At 37.6% G+C, this 16,057-nt stretch overlaps 1 protein-coding gene across 12 annotated transcripts in view; it reads right to left on the minus strand.

The window, feature by feature from the left end:
- DMD (dystrophin) overlaps positions 1–16,057 on the minus strand; it is a 1,295,019-nt gene that overhangs the window by 684,282 nt on the left and 594,680 nt on the right. For 11 of the 12 annotated variants that reach the window (XM_078390471.1, XM_078390476.1, XM_078390472.1 and 8 more), the window contains 4 exons: positions 12,671–12,832; positions 7,532–7,642; positions 5,176–5,349; positions 4,898–5,053 (listed from right to left, as the gene is read on the minus strand). In XM_078390471.1, the coding sequence (XP_078246597.1) occupies positions 4,898–5,053; positions 5,176–5,349; positions 7,532–7,642; positions 12,671–12,832 (603 nt within the window). Of the gene's footprint in view, positions 1–4,897; positions 5,054–5,175; positions 5,350–7,531; positions 7,643–12,670; positions 12,833–12,939; positions 13,047–16,057 lie in introns of those variants that run through there. The other variant, XM_072994255.2, reaches the window with a different exon arrangement.

The raw sequence follows: 16,057 nt of genomic DNA on the forward strand, positions 1-16,057 counted from the left end.
ATCTCTTTGCAGCTTTAAAAAACCACCTTAATGTTAAGGTGACTGCTAATTAAGCTGATTTTTTATTTCTGAAATGAATAAGAGCATATAGAATATTATACTGTGGAAAATTATTGAATTTATAGACAAAATGATAAAGATGGACACAATTCTAACTTTACTTTTTAAAATGTCTTCTACTATTTAAACATGAATGGTGTTAAAATAATTCCATATAGTTTGTATACAGTATGGGCTAATCTTTTACCTTCATTTAAGTGTATAAAAGAAATACAGGAAATACTGCCATCTTAAGGTCTTTCTTTTATACACAGTTACTCTGCTTACCACCTCTAAATGCTATTTCCCAATAGCTGAATCAAATTTTAAAAAATACATGGAAGCCAGAATTTGTCTTCTCCATTGTTTTATTAAATGCAAAATTAATTTTGAGTCAAGATTGGAGGAAAGTGTTGGTTAAAGGCCATTTTCCTCATCAGCAATAAATCAGATCAAAACAATTCTCCTCAAAGTGTTTATTTTTGGGAGTGGGAGAATTATACAGAATCTTTATATAGGAACTGCATCACCCCTGTCACCCATCAGAAGTCATGTGGGATGGGAAGCTTTGAAATGAAAACAAACCAGGAGTAAAAGATTAAGCAGCCTCACTCTGCTTACCTTTTCCCCCTAACAAACTACATAAAAGTAGACCAATCTGCCTGTAAAAGACTGATGTAGGGTGTTTGTACATGTGTGTGTGTGTTGTGCTCTGAGCACTATATACTGCAATATATAATTCTGAGTTCTAATACATTATTTTATAGCAAAGTCAGCTTCTGATACTTCTGAAATAACTGCTGAGGCTGATACATCAGTAGTTAGTAATGAAATTAATGGATCCCACATGGCTGACATATTAGAATATCATGTTGTACTGACAGGCTGAAATCCTATTTAACATAGTAAAGACACAGCAAGAGTAAGCCCACTGAACCAATGAAACTTACAGAGGAGCTGGTTCACCAAATCCCCACTAATTTGGTGAGGCTACTCTAGCTGCGACTTGTTATGCTAAGGAAAAGAATTTCATCCAGAATGTATACTGAGTGAAAGATGTCGCTCAAGGAAACCTGTCTTGAAATAACTGCTTCATGGGTTGGTTCTGAGAAAGTCTATCTCGTAGCTTAATCACTGCACACCATTATGGTGAGGATTATGTGGAATGACTATATTCTTTGGAGAAAATAACTGAGCTATATGTCATTACTCAACTAGACAGACAGACAGATTGATAATTCAATTACAGGCTGAAAGAGAACTCTGGAATCCTATTGGCAGAACAGATGTCATAAATGCTGATGATGTTATCAGCAGGCAATGTTTATCTTTCATTTAATTTGAAAATTCCTATTCCCCCTCCACAGGTTCCAAGGTTGTCCAGGGATCCCTTTTGACCCCAGGAAGGCTTTGAGAGCCTCAGAAATGGGTGGGGACTTTAAATGCAGGTGGTGGTTCGATTCATGGTGGTGGGAGTAACAGTAAGAATTTTCAGATATTTTCATATCTCTGTCCCAAGGATCTCGAAGACGTCCTCAGGTCAAAAGGGATCTCAAAGGAGCTTCAGAACATGGAGGGTGGATTTTTAAAATTTTTTTTCATTGTATGGGTTAGGTGTGGGGGGGGCAATCAACACGAACAATTTAAAATACTCCTTATCTGTTACATTTCAAAGATACATGATTTCCCAGTATTGCTTAGTTATGATATACATTCTATTTCTAAATTAATCCTAGGCTTTCTATTACTAAGTACTAATTTGCATTCTGTTTCTGAGCTAGTCATAAAATTTATGCCAACAATCGTCATGATTCATCTTTCTTGTTGGAGCTAACCATTCTGATAATTTATCCATTTCCACTGTATCCAGAATTTTTTCTATTAACTCATCTTGAGATGGATTCTCTGGGTCTTTCCAATGTTTAGCAAACAGAATTCTTGCAGCTGTAAAGATATGGATGGCTAAATATTTTTCATTGGTTCTATTGATTCCATAATTATGTTCCTTTTATGTTTAAAAGGAAGAATTCAGGGGTTACAGTTATCGGAATCTCTAGATGAGTGGATATTCATGTTCATATTTATTTTTATTCATTTGAATTTTAATCCTGCCTTCCTCTCTTATCAGGATGCAAGGTGGCATACAAAACATTAAAATCAAGAATTAATTGAAACAAATTAAATTAGATCAAAAATTATTATTTAAAACACTAAACATTTCAAAATGCCTTGCTAAAGAGGTATGTTTTCACTTGGTAGAAGAAAAGGAGGGAAGAAGCCAACCAAGGCAGTAACTTCCATATTGGGGAAGCAGCCACTCAACTAGCCTTCTCTCTTGGGTCATCACCAGACATGCCTGCCTGAGTGGTGGAGCCAAGAGAACAAACTCCCGAGAACCTCAGAACACATGGAGGCTGATAGTGGGAGACGTGGTCTTTCATATAGCCTAGACCAGTGGTCAGGGAACAGGGATAAATTACCCCAAATGGGGTAAAAATGAAAATCCTGGGGGTAATGAGGACGGCCGCGGCAGGCATTTTACCCCCAGGCATTTTATTTCCAACGATGCTGTGTGTAGGCGGGCGTTCTGTCACGGGGACAGCAAGCCCTGGCAAGGAACTGCACAGGGCACCCGCCTGTCCTCCTCACCTCCAGAGTGGTGGGGGAGGGTGGCGTACCAGGCCAGCTGTACTCTGCCCAGCAGAGCCCTGGCCGGGGCTCTCCTTCCTGCCTGCGCCCACCTGCTCAGTGTGCTGGTGAGGAGACCCTCTTCCCACCCCGCTTTATCTGAGCTCATGGCCAGTGGGCCTGCCGGCCCTGCGACACCTGCCTCCCCTCGCCAAGGACGCGCTTTCCCAGGGGTGTGGCAGCTTCAGACTGGCAGCCCGGACAGTGGCCACAGGTCCTGGGTGAGCACAGAGGTGGGGTGGGGGTTGGCCGCAGACAGCAAGAGCTGGGGGAGGGTAATGTCAATGTATATAATTTTTTTGGGGGGGGGTAAAAGGTAAAAAGGTTCCCTGATCCCTGGCCTAGACCTAAGGCATAAAGGTCTTTTTAAAATCATAACAAGCACTTTGAACTAGGCCCACAAATGAATGGTAGTCAATTAAGTTGATATAATGGGGTGGGGTGGCGTGGGGTGGCTAGTCTAGCTAGTCACACGATCATGGTAACCAGCACTAGCCAACATTCTAGCTGCACTAGCTGACTTATCAAAACTATCTTCAGAGGCAGCCCCATATAGAGACCATTTCGGTATTCCAAACAGGAGATAGCCAAGGCATATACCTCTGTAGCTAATTCAGGTTTCTCAAGGAACAGGTGCTGCTGGCACACTCAATTGCACAAATACACTTCTGGTCATTGTCAGAGATCCAAGCTCAGATAGAAATCCAGAAGTACACTCATTAATGTTCATCTGCTGATGATATCATGAGCTTTAGTGATGCGCAGCTCTGGCAACAAGATTTCAGCCTATACATTGCTTATTAATTTTTTATTTTCTGTATCATATTTCTTGAGGCTACATAGATTATCGGGCACTAATCCATCCTGCCTGGTGCAGAATGAAGGAATTCAAGGGATAAAAACTGCAATAAAAATTTTCAAGAGCATTTGTCATCTGTACGGTATCCAATATGGCTTTATTTGTATTTCAGATGAAAGGCATTGCCTTCTGCTAAAGGCAGAACTGTTCTTCAGACTAGAGCTGCAATTCCGAACACCTCTTAGTGACCACAAAAGGCTTGTTTTCATCTATTGGGCCTATCAGAACTCAACAAGGCACATCCATGAGGAAATTTCAGTCCTAGTAAGAGTTCTCAATGCAGGGTATGCAGGGTAACAGTGAGACAAGAAGCACTATTTGTTTCAAGATTTTCCTGCATACTTTTTCTACAGAAAACTAGTGTTCTTCTTCTTAGAGAAGCAAAACACCCACATACAGAACAAGCACAAACAACTGATTAAATTATTAAAAGACCTCAGATAGTCTCTCTGATACTCTAGTGCTAGTCCATCCAAAAATTAGCAGCTATCATCACCTTGATTTAGTTATGCTGAAGTGCAATTTGTGCAGTTCTTAATTTGAACAAAAATGTTTTTCACCCTCTTTTCTTCTTCAAAGTACTACAAAACACTTTGCCTTCTCAACATGTTAGGAGGTCTTCAGCCTTGTAAGCATGAATGTATACCCCTATTACTGACCAACTGAAGGGCTGGTCCTTGTACGCAGTGCCATTCTTTTCCTAGAGAGTACCTGAACCTCATTCTGACTCCACATTGTAGCAGCTGTTATGTAGATGGATCAATCTGGAGCTTGGGCTGTTATGGGCATTTTATGTCAGCTGATCCACTGTCATTTTTATTTTGGTCCACAGGTACAAGCTTCATAAAAGCATCAAGATATATGACCTTCTGGGAGGATATAGCTGTGTTTGCTGTATCTTTACACAGGAATCAGAAACTATAGATATGATTTGTCATACTGAACACATAGTTCATGCTAAATGTTCTTTCCTTTCCTTTCCAATTAAATTTGAATAATAGATTAGAACCAAAATAAAAATCTACTTCCCAGTTATTTCAAAGGAATGGAATATATTTCATATAAGATTTGAACTTAGATGAAATGAAATGGTTTAGCTACATTATCTGGACATTTAATTGGTCCCTCTGAATATTCACCTAGTGGTATTGATATATTTTCTCATTAAGAAAATAAACACAAATAAAACTAATTTAACAAAGGAAGAGAAATGAAATTAAAAATGAACTTCTTTTACTGATAGCATGCAATGAATTAATTGTCCAGGTGAGACACAATGACTCATTTTGCATTAAAAAGCCAGAGACGTACCTTTGCACCCAAATCGTTATACTGCAGTTTCAAAGCTGTCAGCCTCTCATCCAGTTCTTTAGGGTTCTCAGTCTGCTGTTTCTGTACAATCTGACGCCCTGTTTTTATGACTGTTTCCACTTCAGATTTCACTTCACTAAGCGTTTTATACAATTTCTAGCCAACGCAGAAAAGAGGAAAATTGTTTTTATTTAAACATTGTGCACATGGGAAGGAACTGCAGAAGATTAGTCAGGAAAGTCATGTCATTTGTGAAGCTCTGCAATGGAAATACTCACCATACAATGATCCAGCTGTGACTGCACTGCTTCCTGTTCAACACTTCTCTGATCCAACTTTGGCACTTGCAATTTTACCTCATCTAAAATTCTTTTGCTTTCTTGTAAGCGCTGCTCAAAATTGGCTGGCTTTTGGAATAAACGAAACTTCACGATGACATCTTGTAGCTTTTTCTAAAAAGACCATATGAAGCAGAACAATGTTAGGGATGTAAACTGTAAAGATTAACTTTCTAAGCTGCAGGATTCTGAGTGGTGAATGCCAGTTATACCTCCCCAAAGTTTCCTGTAGACTTTTCAAATAGGGCATACTCTGAAATTCCCCACCACCAACAAATACACACTATTCTTTTAAAAGCACACATTAGATTCAGAATCCAGAGGTGTTCCCACATAGTCTGGAGAAACAGGCCAGCATGAAAGGGGCATCACACAGACAGCTGGCAAGCAAGTGCATTTTGTACTCTCTTATAATGTTCTGTGGAAAGACAACAAAGTCCTGTTTGGCCATTACATGATTACAGTATACTTAGAGTACAGTGGAGTACTCCACCCCATTTTTCTTTATTTCAGGTTTCCCTGCTTTCCTGCACATGGAATTCAATACAGTGGGGTCTTGACTTAAGAACGGCTCGAGTTAAGAACATTTTGATTTAAGAACCACTCTCATAGGAAAATATTGACTTGACTTAAGTACTTAGAATTGAGTTACAAACTGAAAAAAAAACCATGTGGGAGGCAGGGAAAGTGCAAAATGTGAACTTTCAGTTAACTGTTGGCCAGTAAAAAGGGTGCCTGTCTGCTTCCTCACTCCTCCCAGCGTTTAGAGAGTGGATTGGGAGACAGTCTTCGGACTGCCTGGTACTGCCTGGACTGTATTTTCCCTGCCTTCCCTGAACCTTTCTTGACCTAAGAAAAAAAGAAACAAAATATCCCCCTCTAGTGGTCGAAAGCAGAATAGCAGCTTCCCATTAGTTGCTATGGACGGAAAAGAGCAGATACGGATCAAATGGTTTTCAATGCATTCCTATGGGAAATGCAGATTTGACCTGAGAACTTTTTGACTTGAGAACCGCCTTCCAATACGGATTAAGTTCTCAAGTCAAGACCCCACTGTAAGTCTGAAGAGGGCCTCACATCACTGGGGGATGTCTATATGAATTTATCTCCATTTGAATTTTTTTTAAAAAAAGACAAATACGGAGTAAACCAAAATGGACATATGTATTCATCCCAGTTCAGAGTTAAGAATATGTAACTCTTAAAAGATTGATTTTAATTGCTTTTTTCCTACATCTCAATGTACACATACATGTTAGTGCTGAATTAGAGTTGCTATAATTTTTTTTTCCTGAGCTGCTGCTGCAAACAAGTACAATGAGATGCATTCTATGCCAATAATGTTTTAGTGAATTTGGCATGTGCAAATGAGGAAGAATTCCATGCATTTAATTTTTGAACAAACATACCTATGAAATATTTTATTCCCCCCCCCCCCCCAATATATACATATTGGTTGAAATCTTGTTGTTTAGCCAGTAAAGAGTAAGTCCCAGTTCTAAGGGGTGCACTTACACATACCAAGCCAACATTTGTACATAGAGTATATCTGGGAATTTGGTAAGCTAGGAACAGAATAAATATTATGAACTTTCTTACACCAAGCAACAAGACTTCAGCCACTAACGACCCCAGCATAATCTGATAGTGCTGAAGAGTTTCTTTAGTGGAGGTAGACCATTAGGTTCCAGAACTACAACCCCTGGACCAGTTTTGGCTGTAGCTCTGTCTAAATGTACAAGTTAGAAATATTGGCCAAAATCTTGTTGTCATTCATGTTTACGCCTGTGTAACCCGTTGTGGCTAATTGATAAAAAGCCAGGACACAAGATGCAATTAGCCACAAATATTGTATCTGCAGCAATTTACGCAAACTTTACATGGATACTGATATGATTTTGGCCATTACATACATGTAATTGCTAACACTTAACTATTGATAAGGAAGTTAATGCAGACTTTCAGAAATAATTGGCTTGGTTTATCTTGAAAGAATCCAACCCTACCCCATCTCAAATGAGCTTTGACTGAAACAGTTGACTTGCATTTGTTGATTTGCATTTCATGAACACCTGATCTCCTGTAGTAGCAAACTGAATCCTGCAATTTCCTCTCTCATACTAAATCAAATGTAAGTGTTGTAAATGAGGCGAATGTATAGGGAAAAAAAACTAAAAGAAACAGTCTTTGAGGTTCAGACTATAAGTTTCACATGTTGACAATGGAGGGTACATAATCATTCATTTTGATGAATTAATTTAAATGAAATATGTGGAAGAAAGTGAAATTCACAAACCTGTGCACTATCGATTTGGGAGACTATCCTTTTGGCAGCATCTTTACCCCGGTTCCGTTTTTTCATTTCATCCAAACTAATCTCATGGCTTGTCAACTCTGACTGAATTTTCTGTTGGGAAAAAGTGAATGTGTTTGAAGTCAAAGTAGAGTATTTCTACAATGAAATATACAGGATTCTACATCCAGCCTCTGGAAGAAAAGATATGAAATGACTGTGACCGAAATCTGTTGGTACGTGTTTGTTGACGAAACAGCAAATGAGATGATTCCTATTTCCCCCTGCACCCCAATTATTGCTGGGTGGGGCTGGGGGAGGATTCAGCAGATTTAATGTTAGGAGGTGATGAGGAGGAGAGGAAGGGGAATTCCTATTCCATGAGTGAAAGTTGTATTACATATCACTGGCTGGGAGACTCTGACATTTCTATACTCTACTTGTTACTCTTCTTACTGCTTTAAAAGAAAGCTTACAACCACTTAAACATTACAAGTTCAGCTTTATTCCAGTGGAACCATATTTTGAAGAGAGTTGAGGCCCTTATGATAGTTCAATTTTTTTTCACTTGTTTATTCATTACTCTGCACCATCATGATGCATCACATATTAATAATATGTCAACATTACAAACAAATCTTGATTTGGACTACACAAACGTTCTTCCTCCTTGATAAACAGATAAATATAAAAGAGCACAGTGATGAAAGGAAATTAAATACAATCATGACAATGGTTTTCTAGCAAGTATTTTTCTATTATTGTCATCTAGAACAAGTGTGTGATAAAAATGACAGAAATGCAAATTTCAACCCTTGATACCTTATGAGAGATCAGTTTTCTAAGGAAAGCAAAATAAAAGCAGTTGGCTTGCAAAATACTGACCATGGAAAACAATTCACATTTTGCACATTGATACGAGCTAATTTAGACCAATTCAACTCAATTTATGTGGAAATTGTTGGAAAATGAGTATCTGCTAGTGAAAGAGCTGCTAAACAATTACCAGAAAGAACAGCTATTCCAGAAAAATATCTGGCAGCTTTCTTGCTCATCAGAAAGGATATTAGAAACCATTACCACAAAATGAGAGAGAGAAATCTGTCACAAGATTTTATTCAAACCACATTTAATCAAACATGCATTTCAGCCATTCCATATTGACCAGTACATTAGCAAGGCTTATATATCTTGAGCTTGAAAATTCAAAACATGTATTTTCATAAATATAACAAATAAATTCTGAGTTAGCTCAAAATGAAAAACTCTGGTAACAATAACAATCTCTGTGACATAGCATTTCCCCCCTGTATTTTCTCATTTAGGAGATGGCATAGCTTATTCAGCAGTTAACCCCGCCAAATTGAAAGTGATCTCTTGGTAAAGTTCTGAGGAGTTGGAAGGGACAGGTGAGACATTATTCCTTCCCCAAATGGCTCTCTGACAAGTCCTGTTGCTCACTGAGTTTCTTTTCCCTCCATTGCTGTTTTTATGTGCTGTCAAACTGCCTTTGACTTATGACAACCCTATGAATGAGAGATATCTAAAATGTCATGTCCACAACAGCCTTGCCCAGCTCTTGTAAACTCAAGCCAGTTCCCTTAAGGAGTCTATCCATTACATATTTGGCCTTCCTCTGTTCCTGCTGCCTTTCCCAGCATTACTGTCTTTTCAGAGAATTTTGCTTTCTCCTGATGTGACCAAAGTAGGACAATCTCAGTTTCAACGTTTTTGCCTCCAGAGATAGTTCAGGCTTGATTTGATCGAGGACCCACTTTTTCATCGTTCTGGCACTTCAGCGTTTCCACAAAGCTATCTTCCGGCACCAAATTTCAAACAAATCATTTTTTTTTCCTGTCAGCTTTTTTTCCTGTCCAGCTTTCACACGTTTGGATGGTGAGCAGAAGTACAAGGATGAAGATGATTTTGGTCTTGATCTCCAGTGACACATCCTTACACTTGATTATCTTTTTTGTTTCCTTCATTGCTGCCCTACTTAGTCTCAGTCTTCTTCTGATTTCTTGGCTGTAGTCTCCCTTTGGATTGATGACTGAACCAAGGTATACAAATTCTCGAACAATTTCAATCTCTTCATTGTCAAAATTAAAGTTGTGTAGTTCTTCTGTAGTCAATATTTTTGTCTTCTTAATATTCAATTTAAGTCTTGCTTTGGCACTTTCTTCTTTTACTTTCACTAAAAGTCATTTCAAGTCATTGCTGCTTTCTGCCAATAAGAGGGTTTCATCTGCATATCATAAATTACTGATGTTTCTTCCAGCAATTTTCACTCCTCCTTCATTTGAATTTAGTTCAGCTTTCCACATGAGTTCTACATACAGACTGAACAGATAAGAGAATAAAATGCACTCTGGTCTGACACCTTTGCCTACAGGAAACCATACTGTCTCTCCATATTCTGTCTTAATAGTAGCTTCTTCTCCAGAATACAAGTTACGCATCGGTACAACCAAGTGCTGAGGCACAACCATTTCTTTCAGAACAACTCACCCACACAGTCAAAGGCTCTGCTATAGTCTACAAAGCATAGATTGATCTTCTTCATAAATTATTTTGGGTGCTCCAGTAGCGAGTGGATTTTTGCAATATGATGTCAAATGCATCTTTCTTTTTGAAATCCAGCATGAACATCAGGCATTTCTTGCTCATAAGGGAAAAGCCTTTGTTGCAATATTTTGAGCATCCCTTTGCTTGCATCGGAAATTAAAGCAACAGTCCTATAATTACCACACTCCTTGGCTTCTCCTTTCTTGGGGACTAGAATGTATATTGAGCGTTTCCAGTCTGTGGATCCTTGTTTTGTTTTCCATATTTGGTGGAATATTCTTTTTAGGATTTTGACTGATTCAGTCTCTGAGGCTTGAATCAGTTCTAACAGTATTCCATCTACTTCTGGTGATTTATTTTTCCCTAGTGCTTTCAGAGCAGCTCTCACTTCACTTTCTCCAACTGCAGGTTCATCATTATAGGATTTCTCTTCAAAGAAGTCTGTCATCCTTTTGTTTCTTCCCTATAGGTTTTCAGTATATTGTTTCCATCTTCTCTCTGTTGCCTCCTGGTCAGATAATGTGCTTTCCTGTTGGTCATTCATCGTTCCTAATTTAGGCTTACATTTCTTTTAAATTTCTTGTATCTTCTAGAACAGATCTTTTCTTCTTCCCATGTTGTTGCTTGCTTCCATTTATTTTCATTGGTTATTGTAGTAGTTCTCTTTTTCTCTACATCTTTGTCCACATCATACTAGATATATGGAATATGTCAATATGGGAAAATTTACCTTTCCAGACTATAACTTTCAGAACCATACGGTCAGCACAGTGAACATGCTGGCTGTGAGATTCTGGTAGTTTTAGTCAAACCAGTAATTTATTCCATTTCTTTGATATTAGAATTGCTTGTTTCCATCTCTACAAATACTTCATCAATTAACCTTTTCTTTAAATCTTCCCCCCACCCACCCATAGCCTGTACATCTTCAGATCTATTTCAAAAGCCAATAATTGAGTAAAGCTTATCAGGGCAGGTCAAAATTAATATGCAACAACTCGTTAAGGCATTATGAAAGATTCTATGGAGAATCTTTTAAAATTGTCATGCTGAAATGATATGGAAGTAGCTTAATCTTCCCTGACCTTAGAAAGAGGATTTAATGTGAAAAACATCTCAGAAAGAAGGCAGTAAATAATAGTTTAAAATAAAGTATCACAAAGAGGAAAGGGCTAGCCATATAATTGGCAAGTGTGCCTGTATCAATATAATGAGGTCACAGATTGACTAATTCATGAACTTGAAGAAAAATATCAGAGAAAGAAGACTTTCTTCATCACTCATCAACTATATTATTAACATGACTATAGCATGCCATTGCTTTGTCATATAAAGTCATGGTGACACTTCACCTTACAATCTCTTTAGTACAGGGAGAGTGCAGCTTTAAGCTAAACTCTACATATGATAAGAATATTACTCAATAATTTCAGGTATGTTTCAGGAGAGGAGCAGGTGCTATTACATGGGAAATTGTCCAAGATTCAATCTTCGGTATGTCCAAAAGGGCTGGAGAGACAGTCCTTGAAGAGCCAACTTCTGTAGACAAAGAGGACCCAATTTAGGGTCCACAGGATGCATGTCCTCATTTTCTTGCCATCCAGGTGTCTCTGGAACAATGATCTCCAAGTGCTATAAAACTTTCTAACGCTCTATAGTGACTGACAATCACAGACTCAAACTACTAAAGAGTGTTATAAAGTTTTTTGTTTTTTTTTGTATTCAAGTGTTGTACTTTTGACAAAGGTGAGTAGCTAGAAGGCAGGAAAATGCCACCCCAGCACCACAATCAGGCATACTGACACATCAAACTAATAACACTTACATTCTGGAACATTTTTACCCACAATATAAACGATATACAATTTTTTAAAATCCCATTCCAATTATCATTAGAAAACTGTTTTTACTTCAAGTGCTGTATCATTGTTTTATGCACAGAATTAGTGACATAATCCAGAAATTCCCCTCAAAGAGTAAGCAAAAAAATTAAATGGACAGATATAGCGATAAGAGGAATGATAGGACTTTTCCACTTGTTTTCTTCTGGAAGAAATGCATTTGCATGTGATAATCAGATTAATTAAAAAGACTATCTGTGATTGCATAACCCAGTCACAATCCATGTGGTGTACAAGCAGCTTTACTAAGAATTTAGCTAAGTGATGCCAGGATGAGTATTGACTGATGTTATGATAAAAATAGCACTGTAGGGAGTTACAACGATCATTTTGTTTCTTTAGTGCTATAGCATAACCTGCACCAACACGTAATGAGTATTAATTTAGCATCACAATTCAATTTTGTAGCAGCATTAAGGACAGATAAATAATGTAGATGATGAGTATTCTACAAAATAAGCAGGGTCATTTAAAAGTAATGTAAATTTATACAATAACCCTTTTATATTCCAGTTTTGCAAGAGCTGGATTGCAAATTAAAACTTCTTTATTCAATTGCCTGTAATTCTTGAAATTGTCACGAATGGGTAAAATTAAAATAAACACAATGTAATTAAACAAAATTTACTACTTGAATGATAAAGCTATTTAAGAATAATAAGACCACAAGACTCACCTGTGCTTCTTGAGGTACTTGAGCTGCATCAGTTCTGTCTGCAATGTAACCTGTTAACTGTCGATCAATGATGCCAAGAGATTCTTGAATTAACTGAAGGGTTTTATCAATTTCCTGGGCAGAGTGAATACTTTGTTCAAGAACCTTTTGTCTTCTTACCGCCTAAAAAGGAAGGTGCAGGCAAGAGGGGGAGAAGATTAGGCACTGAAAGTTTTAAAAATGCCATTTGAAAACACAAACAGTAGAATTTCCAACTGATACACAGACACCTTTTTGTAAGACAAATTTCGCCTCTTTTTACCAGCCATTTTGTATTGTTCAAAAAGTTATCACAATGAAATATCAAATATTTTTACAATCCTTAAGAAAACCAAAACAAATACTGAGGAATTCTGTAATGAGTAGAAGACCACTAAATTAAATACAACCACTCCCTTAGATCGTTTTCTCAGTCTGCGGCCTCACATACCTCCTGATCTTATTATATACCCCAAGGGATTTCCTTTGGTCAGAACAGAATTACCGTCATCACTGCCAGGTTTAAGATAATCCATTGCAATAAGTGAGAGGGATAAAAGTGAGAGGGATAGAAGTTCTGTTTATAAAACAAACTGGCATTTAACCTATAAATACGTTCTCAAAACACGTTAAGTAACAGCACTCAGAAGAACTAGATCCTGTTTTACCATGGTCCCTTCATCATTCATCCTTTACCTTATGTTTACTCTTTCTTAATGCTGAATTGTTCCATCGCATGTTGCAAACATTCAGGTACACAGCAGATGAGCTATTTTTAATGTTACCACAGCAAGTTACATTATCGTCTGGTAGAAATTCTGTTAGTGTTTGCTTAAGGTTTACATAACCTGCCATGGCTAATTGCAGCTAACTGCCAAGGTGCCAGGACACATCTCAATTGTTCAATTAAGTGCATGACGAGGAATGAGACTAAGATATGTCCTGGCATTTTATCAATTAGCCCTGACAAGTTATGCAAACCTTATGTGAACACCAAGTCTGATCTTTAAGATCTTTAAAATTATCTGATAGCATGATTTCTGAAAATCAGGCGATTTGATACATACAGTTACTAATGGCATCTTTAGGAGCCTCATGGTGCAGTGGTTAAACCGCTGTACTGCAGCTAAAACTGTGCTCACGACCTGGGGTTCAAATCCCAGGTAGTCGGCTCAAGGTTGACTCAGCCTTCTATCCTTCCGAGGTCGGTAAAATGAGTACCCAGCTTGCTGGGGGGGGGGCAATGTGTAGCCTGCATAATTAAATTGTAAACCGCCCAGAGAGTGCTTGAAGCACTATGGGGCGGTATATAAGCAGCACGCTTTGCTTTGCTTTGATCTTTCATTTTTCTTTTTGGATAGTTGTCGTTGCCCCTGTCCCCATACTTCACTGTTTAAGATGACCTGGATGGATGTTAACTCAGAATTATTTATGTTATGTGATTTAAAACTTTTTATTTATATGTTACCTTTCACTCTTTTAAGGGTCTCTGAGTGGCTCACTGCAAATTAAAAGTGTATTATTGTGCCCATGTCCCATAATCATTGCTACGAAAACTATTTTCTGAAATCATTCATTACCTGGAGAAAAAATTATGTTCTTTGTACAGTATTCATTCCATGACACTTTTAAAAAACCACAATGAGTGTGGTGACTGCTCATTTTTATATCTTTCTTATGTCCTGCAACAATCATAGTTCCAATACTCAAATGTTTTCAGACCTCCACAACATTCTGCTAACACAGAGATTTATTTCCATTTTAATCATTTGATGATATAAAAGTGAAAAAATTAATAGATTGAAAAGGAGCTTATACTACTGTAAAACTGTTAGATGGAAGAAACTGTAATAACTCAGACTATTTTTTAAAGGCTAAATATGTAGTTCTCAGTATTTTTATTCAAAACAACTACACAATAGAGCCTTGTGGCGCAATGATTAAACTACTGTACTGCAGCCAAAACTGTGCTCACAGACCGGGGTTCAATCCCAGGTAGCCGGCTCAAGGTTGACCCAGCCTTCTATCCTTCTGAGGTCAGTAAAATGAGTACCCAGTTCACGGGGGGGGGGGCAATGTGTAGCCTGCATAATTAACTTGTAAACTGCCCAGAAAGTGCTTGAAGCACTATGGGGCGGTATATAAGCAGCATGCTTTGCTTTTTGCTTTTGCTTTACAATACACAATGATATGTATCCTTATTTCTTTTAACTAAAATAGACAATTAATATGAAAACAAGATATCTCAAACATAGTTGCAGTTTCTCAAAGATCAACAGCATTGTTTCATTTTCTTTGAGTCCTATTTTTCTTATGCAGAAACACAATTCATCAAATAAAAATAAATTGCAAATTCTGTATAATTAGTTTGCGGGCAATGAAAATCACCTTGAACACAGATGTTTAGTATTATAATGAATCTGCAGCATATTTTTAAAAATACATTTAAAGACAACACACTCCTTACTATACAGTGAAAATGTGCTGGGAACAACAACAACAGATTATTATAAGTGGACCAATAATAGCAGCAGCTGTGTTTAAACGAGACAAAAGAAATATGCATAGAGCATAGTTCTTCAGCTACAAATAAATCTAAATAGCTAATTTTCTCATACGAACCAAATGTTTTCAGTTGTTACTGCATTTTAATTGTAAATTTCACTAACTGGCTTCATGTATTTATTAAATCACTAATAGATGTTAATATGAGGAATATTTAGAAAATCAAACTGATCTGTAGGTGATCAGTCTCTTCCTGCTCTCACTTCAAGGTGATGAAGGGAAAGTATAGCAGTAGAAGTAAAGAAAGAGTCAGGGCTTGGGAACAGTAGGTTAAATAAGGTCACTAGGAGATCTAGTACAGTGGGGTCTCTACTTAAGAACTTAATCCGTATTGGAAGGTGGTTCTCAAGTTGAAAAGTTCTTATGTTGAATCTGCATTTCCCATAGGAATGCATTGAAAACCATTTAATCCGTATCTGCTCTTTTCCGTCCATAGAAACTACAGTGGAACCTCTACTTAAGAACTTAATCCGTTTTGGAATGGTGTTCTTAAGTTGAAACGTTCTTAAGTTGAAGCAAAATTTCCCATAGGAATGGACTGAAAACCAATTAATCCATTCTGGCTGTTTTTTTTTTGTTGTTGTTGTTATGTAGAGGTGCGTTCGTACATTGAAGCATTAGTTCCCATAGGAACTAATGCAAAGCTGGCTAATACGTACTCTACCACTAGGGGGAGAATTTTTTTTTTAACCTAAGATGACCTAAGGTTAAAAAAAGAGCAGGAAAGGTTTTTTTCCTGTTCTTATCTTGGATTTCTGTTCTCAAGTAGAAGCAAAATTTAGCAAATGGAGCTGTTCTTAAGTT

This window comes from Pogona vitticeps, chromosome 3, assembly GCF_051106095.1.
Source record: "Pogona vitticeps strain Pit_001003342236 chromosome 3, PviZW2.1, whole genome shotgun sequence".
NCBI classification, from domain to species: domain Eukaryota; kingdom Metazoa; phylum Chordata; class Lepidosauria; order Squamata; family Agamidae; genus Pogona; species Pogona vitticeps.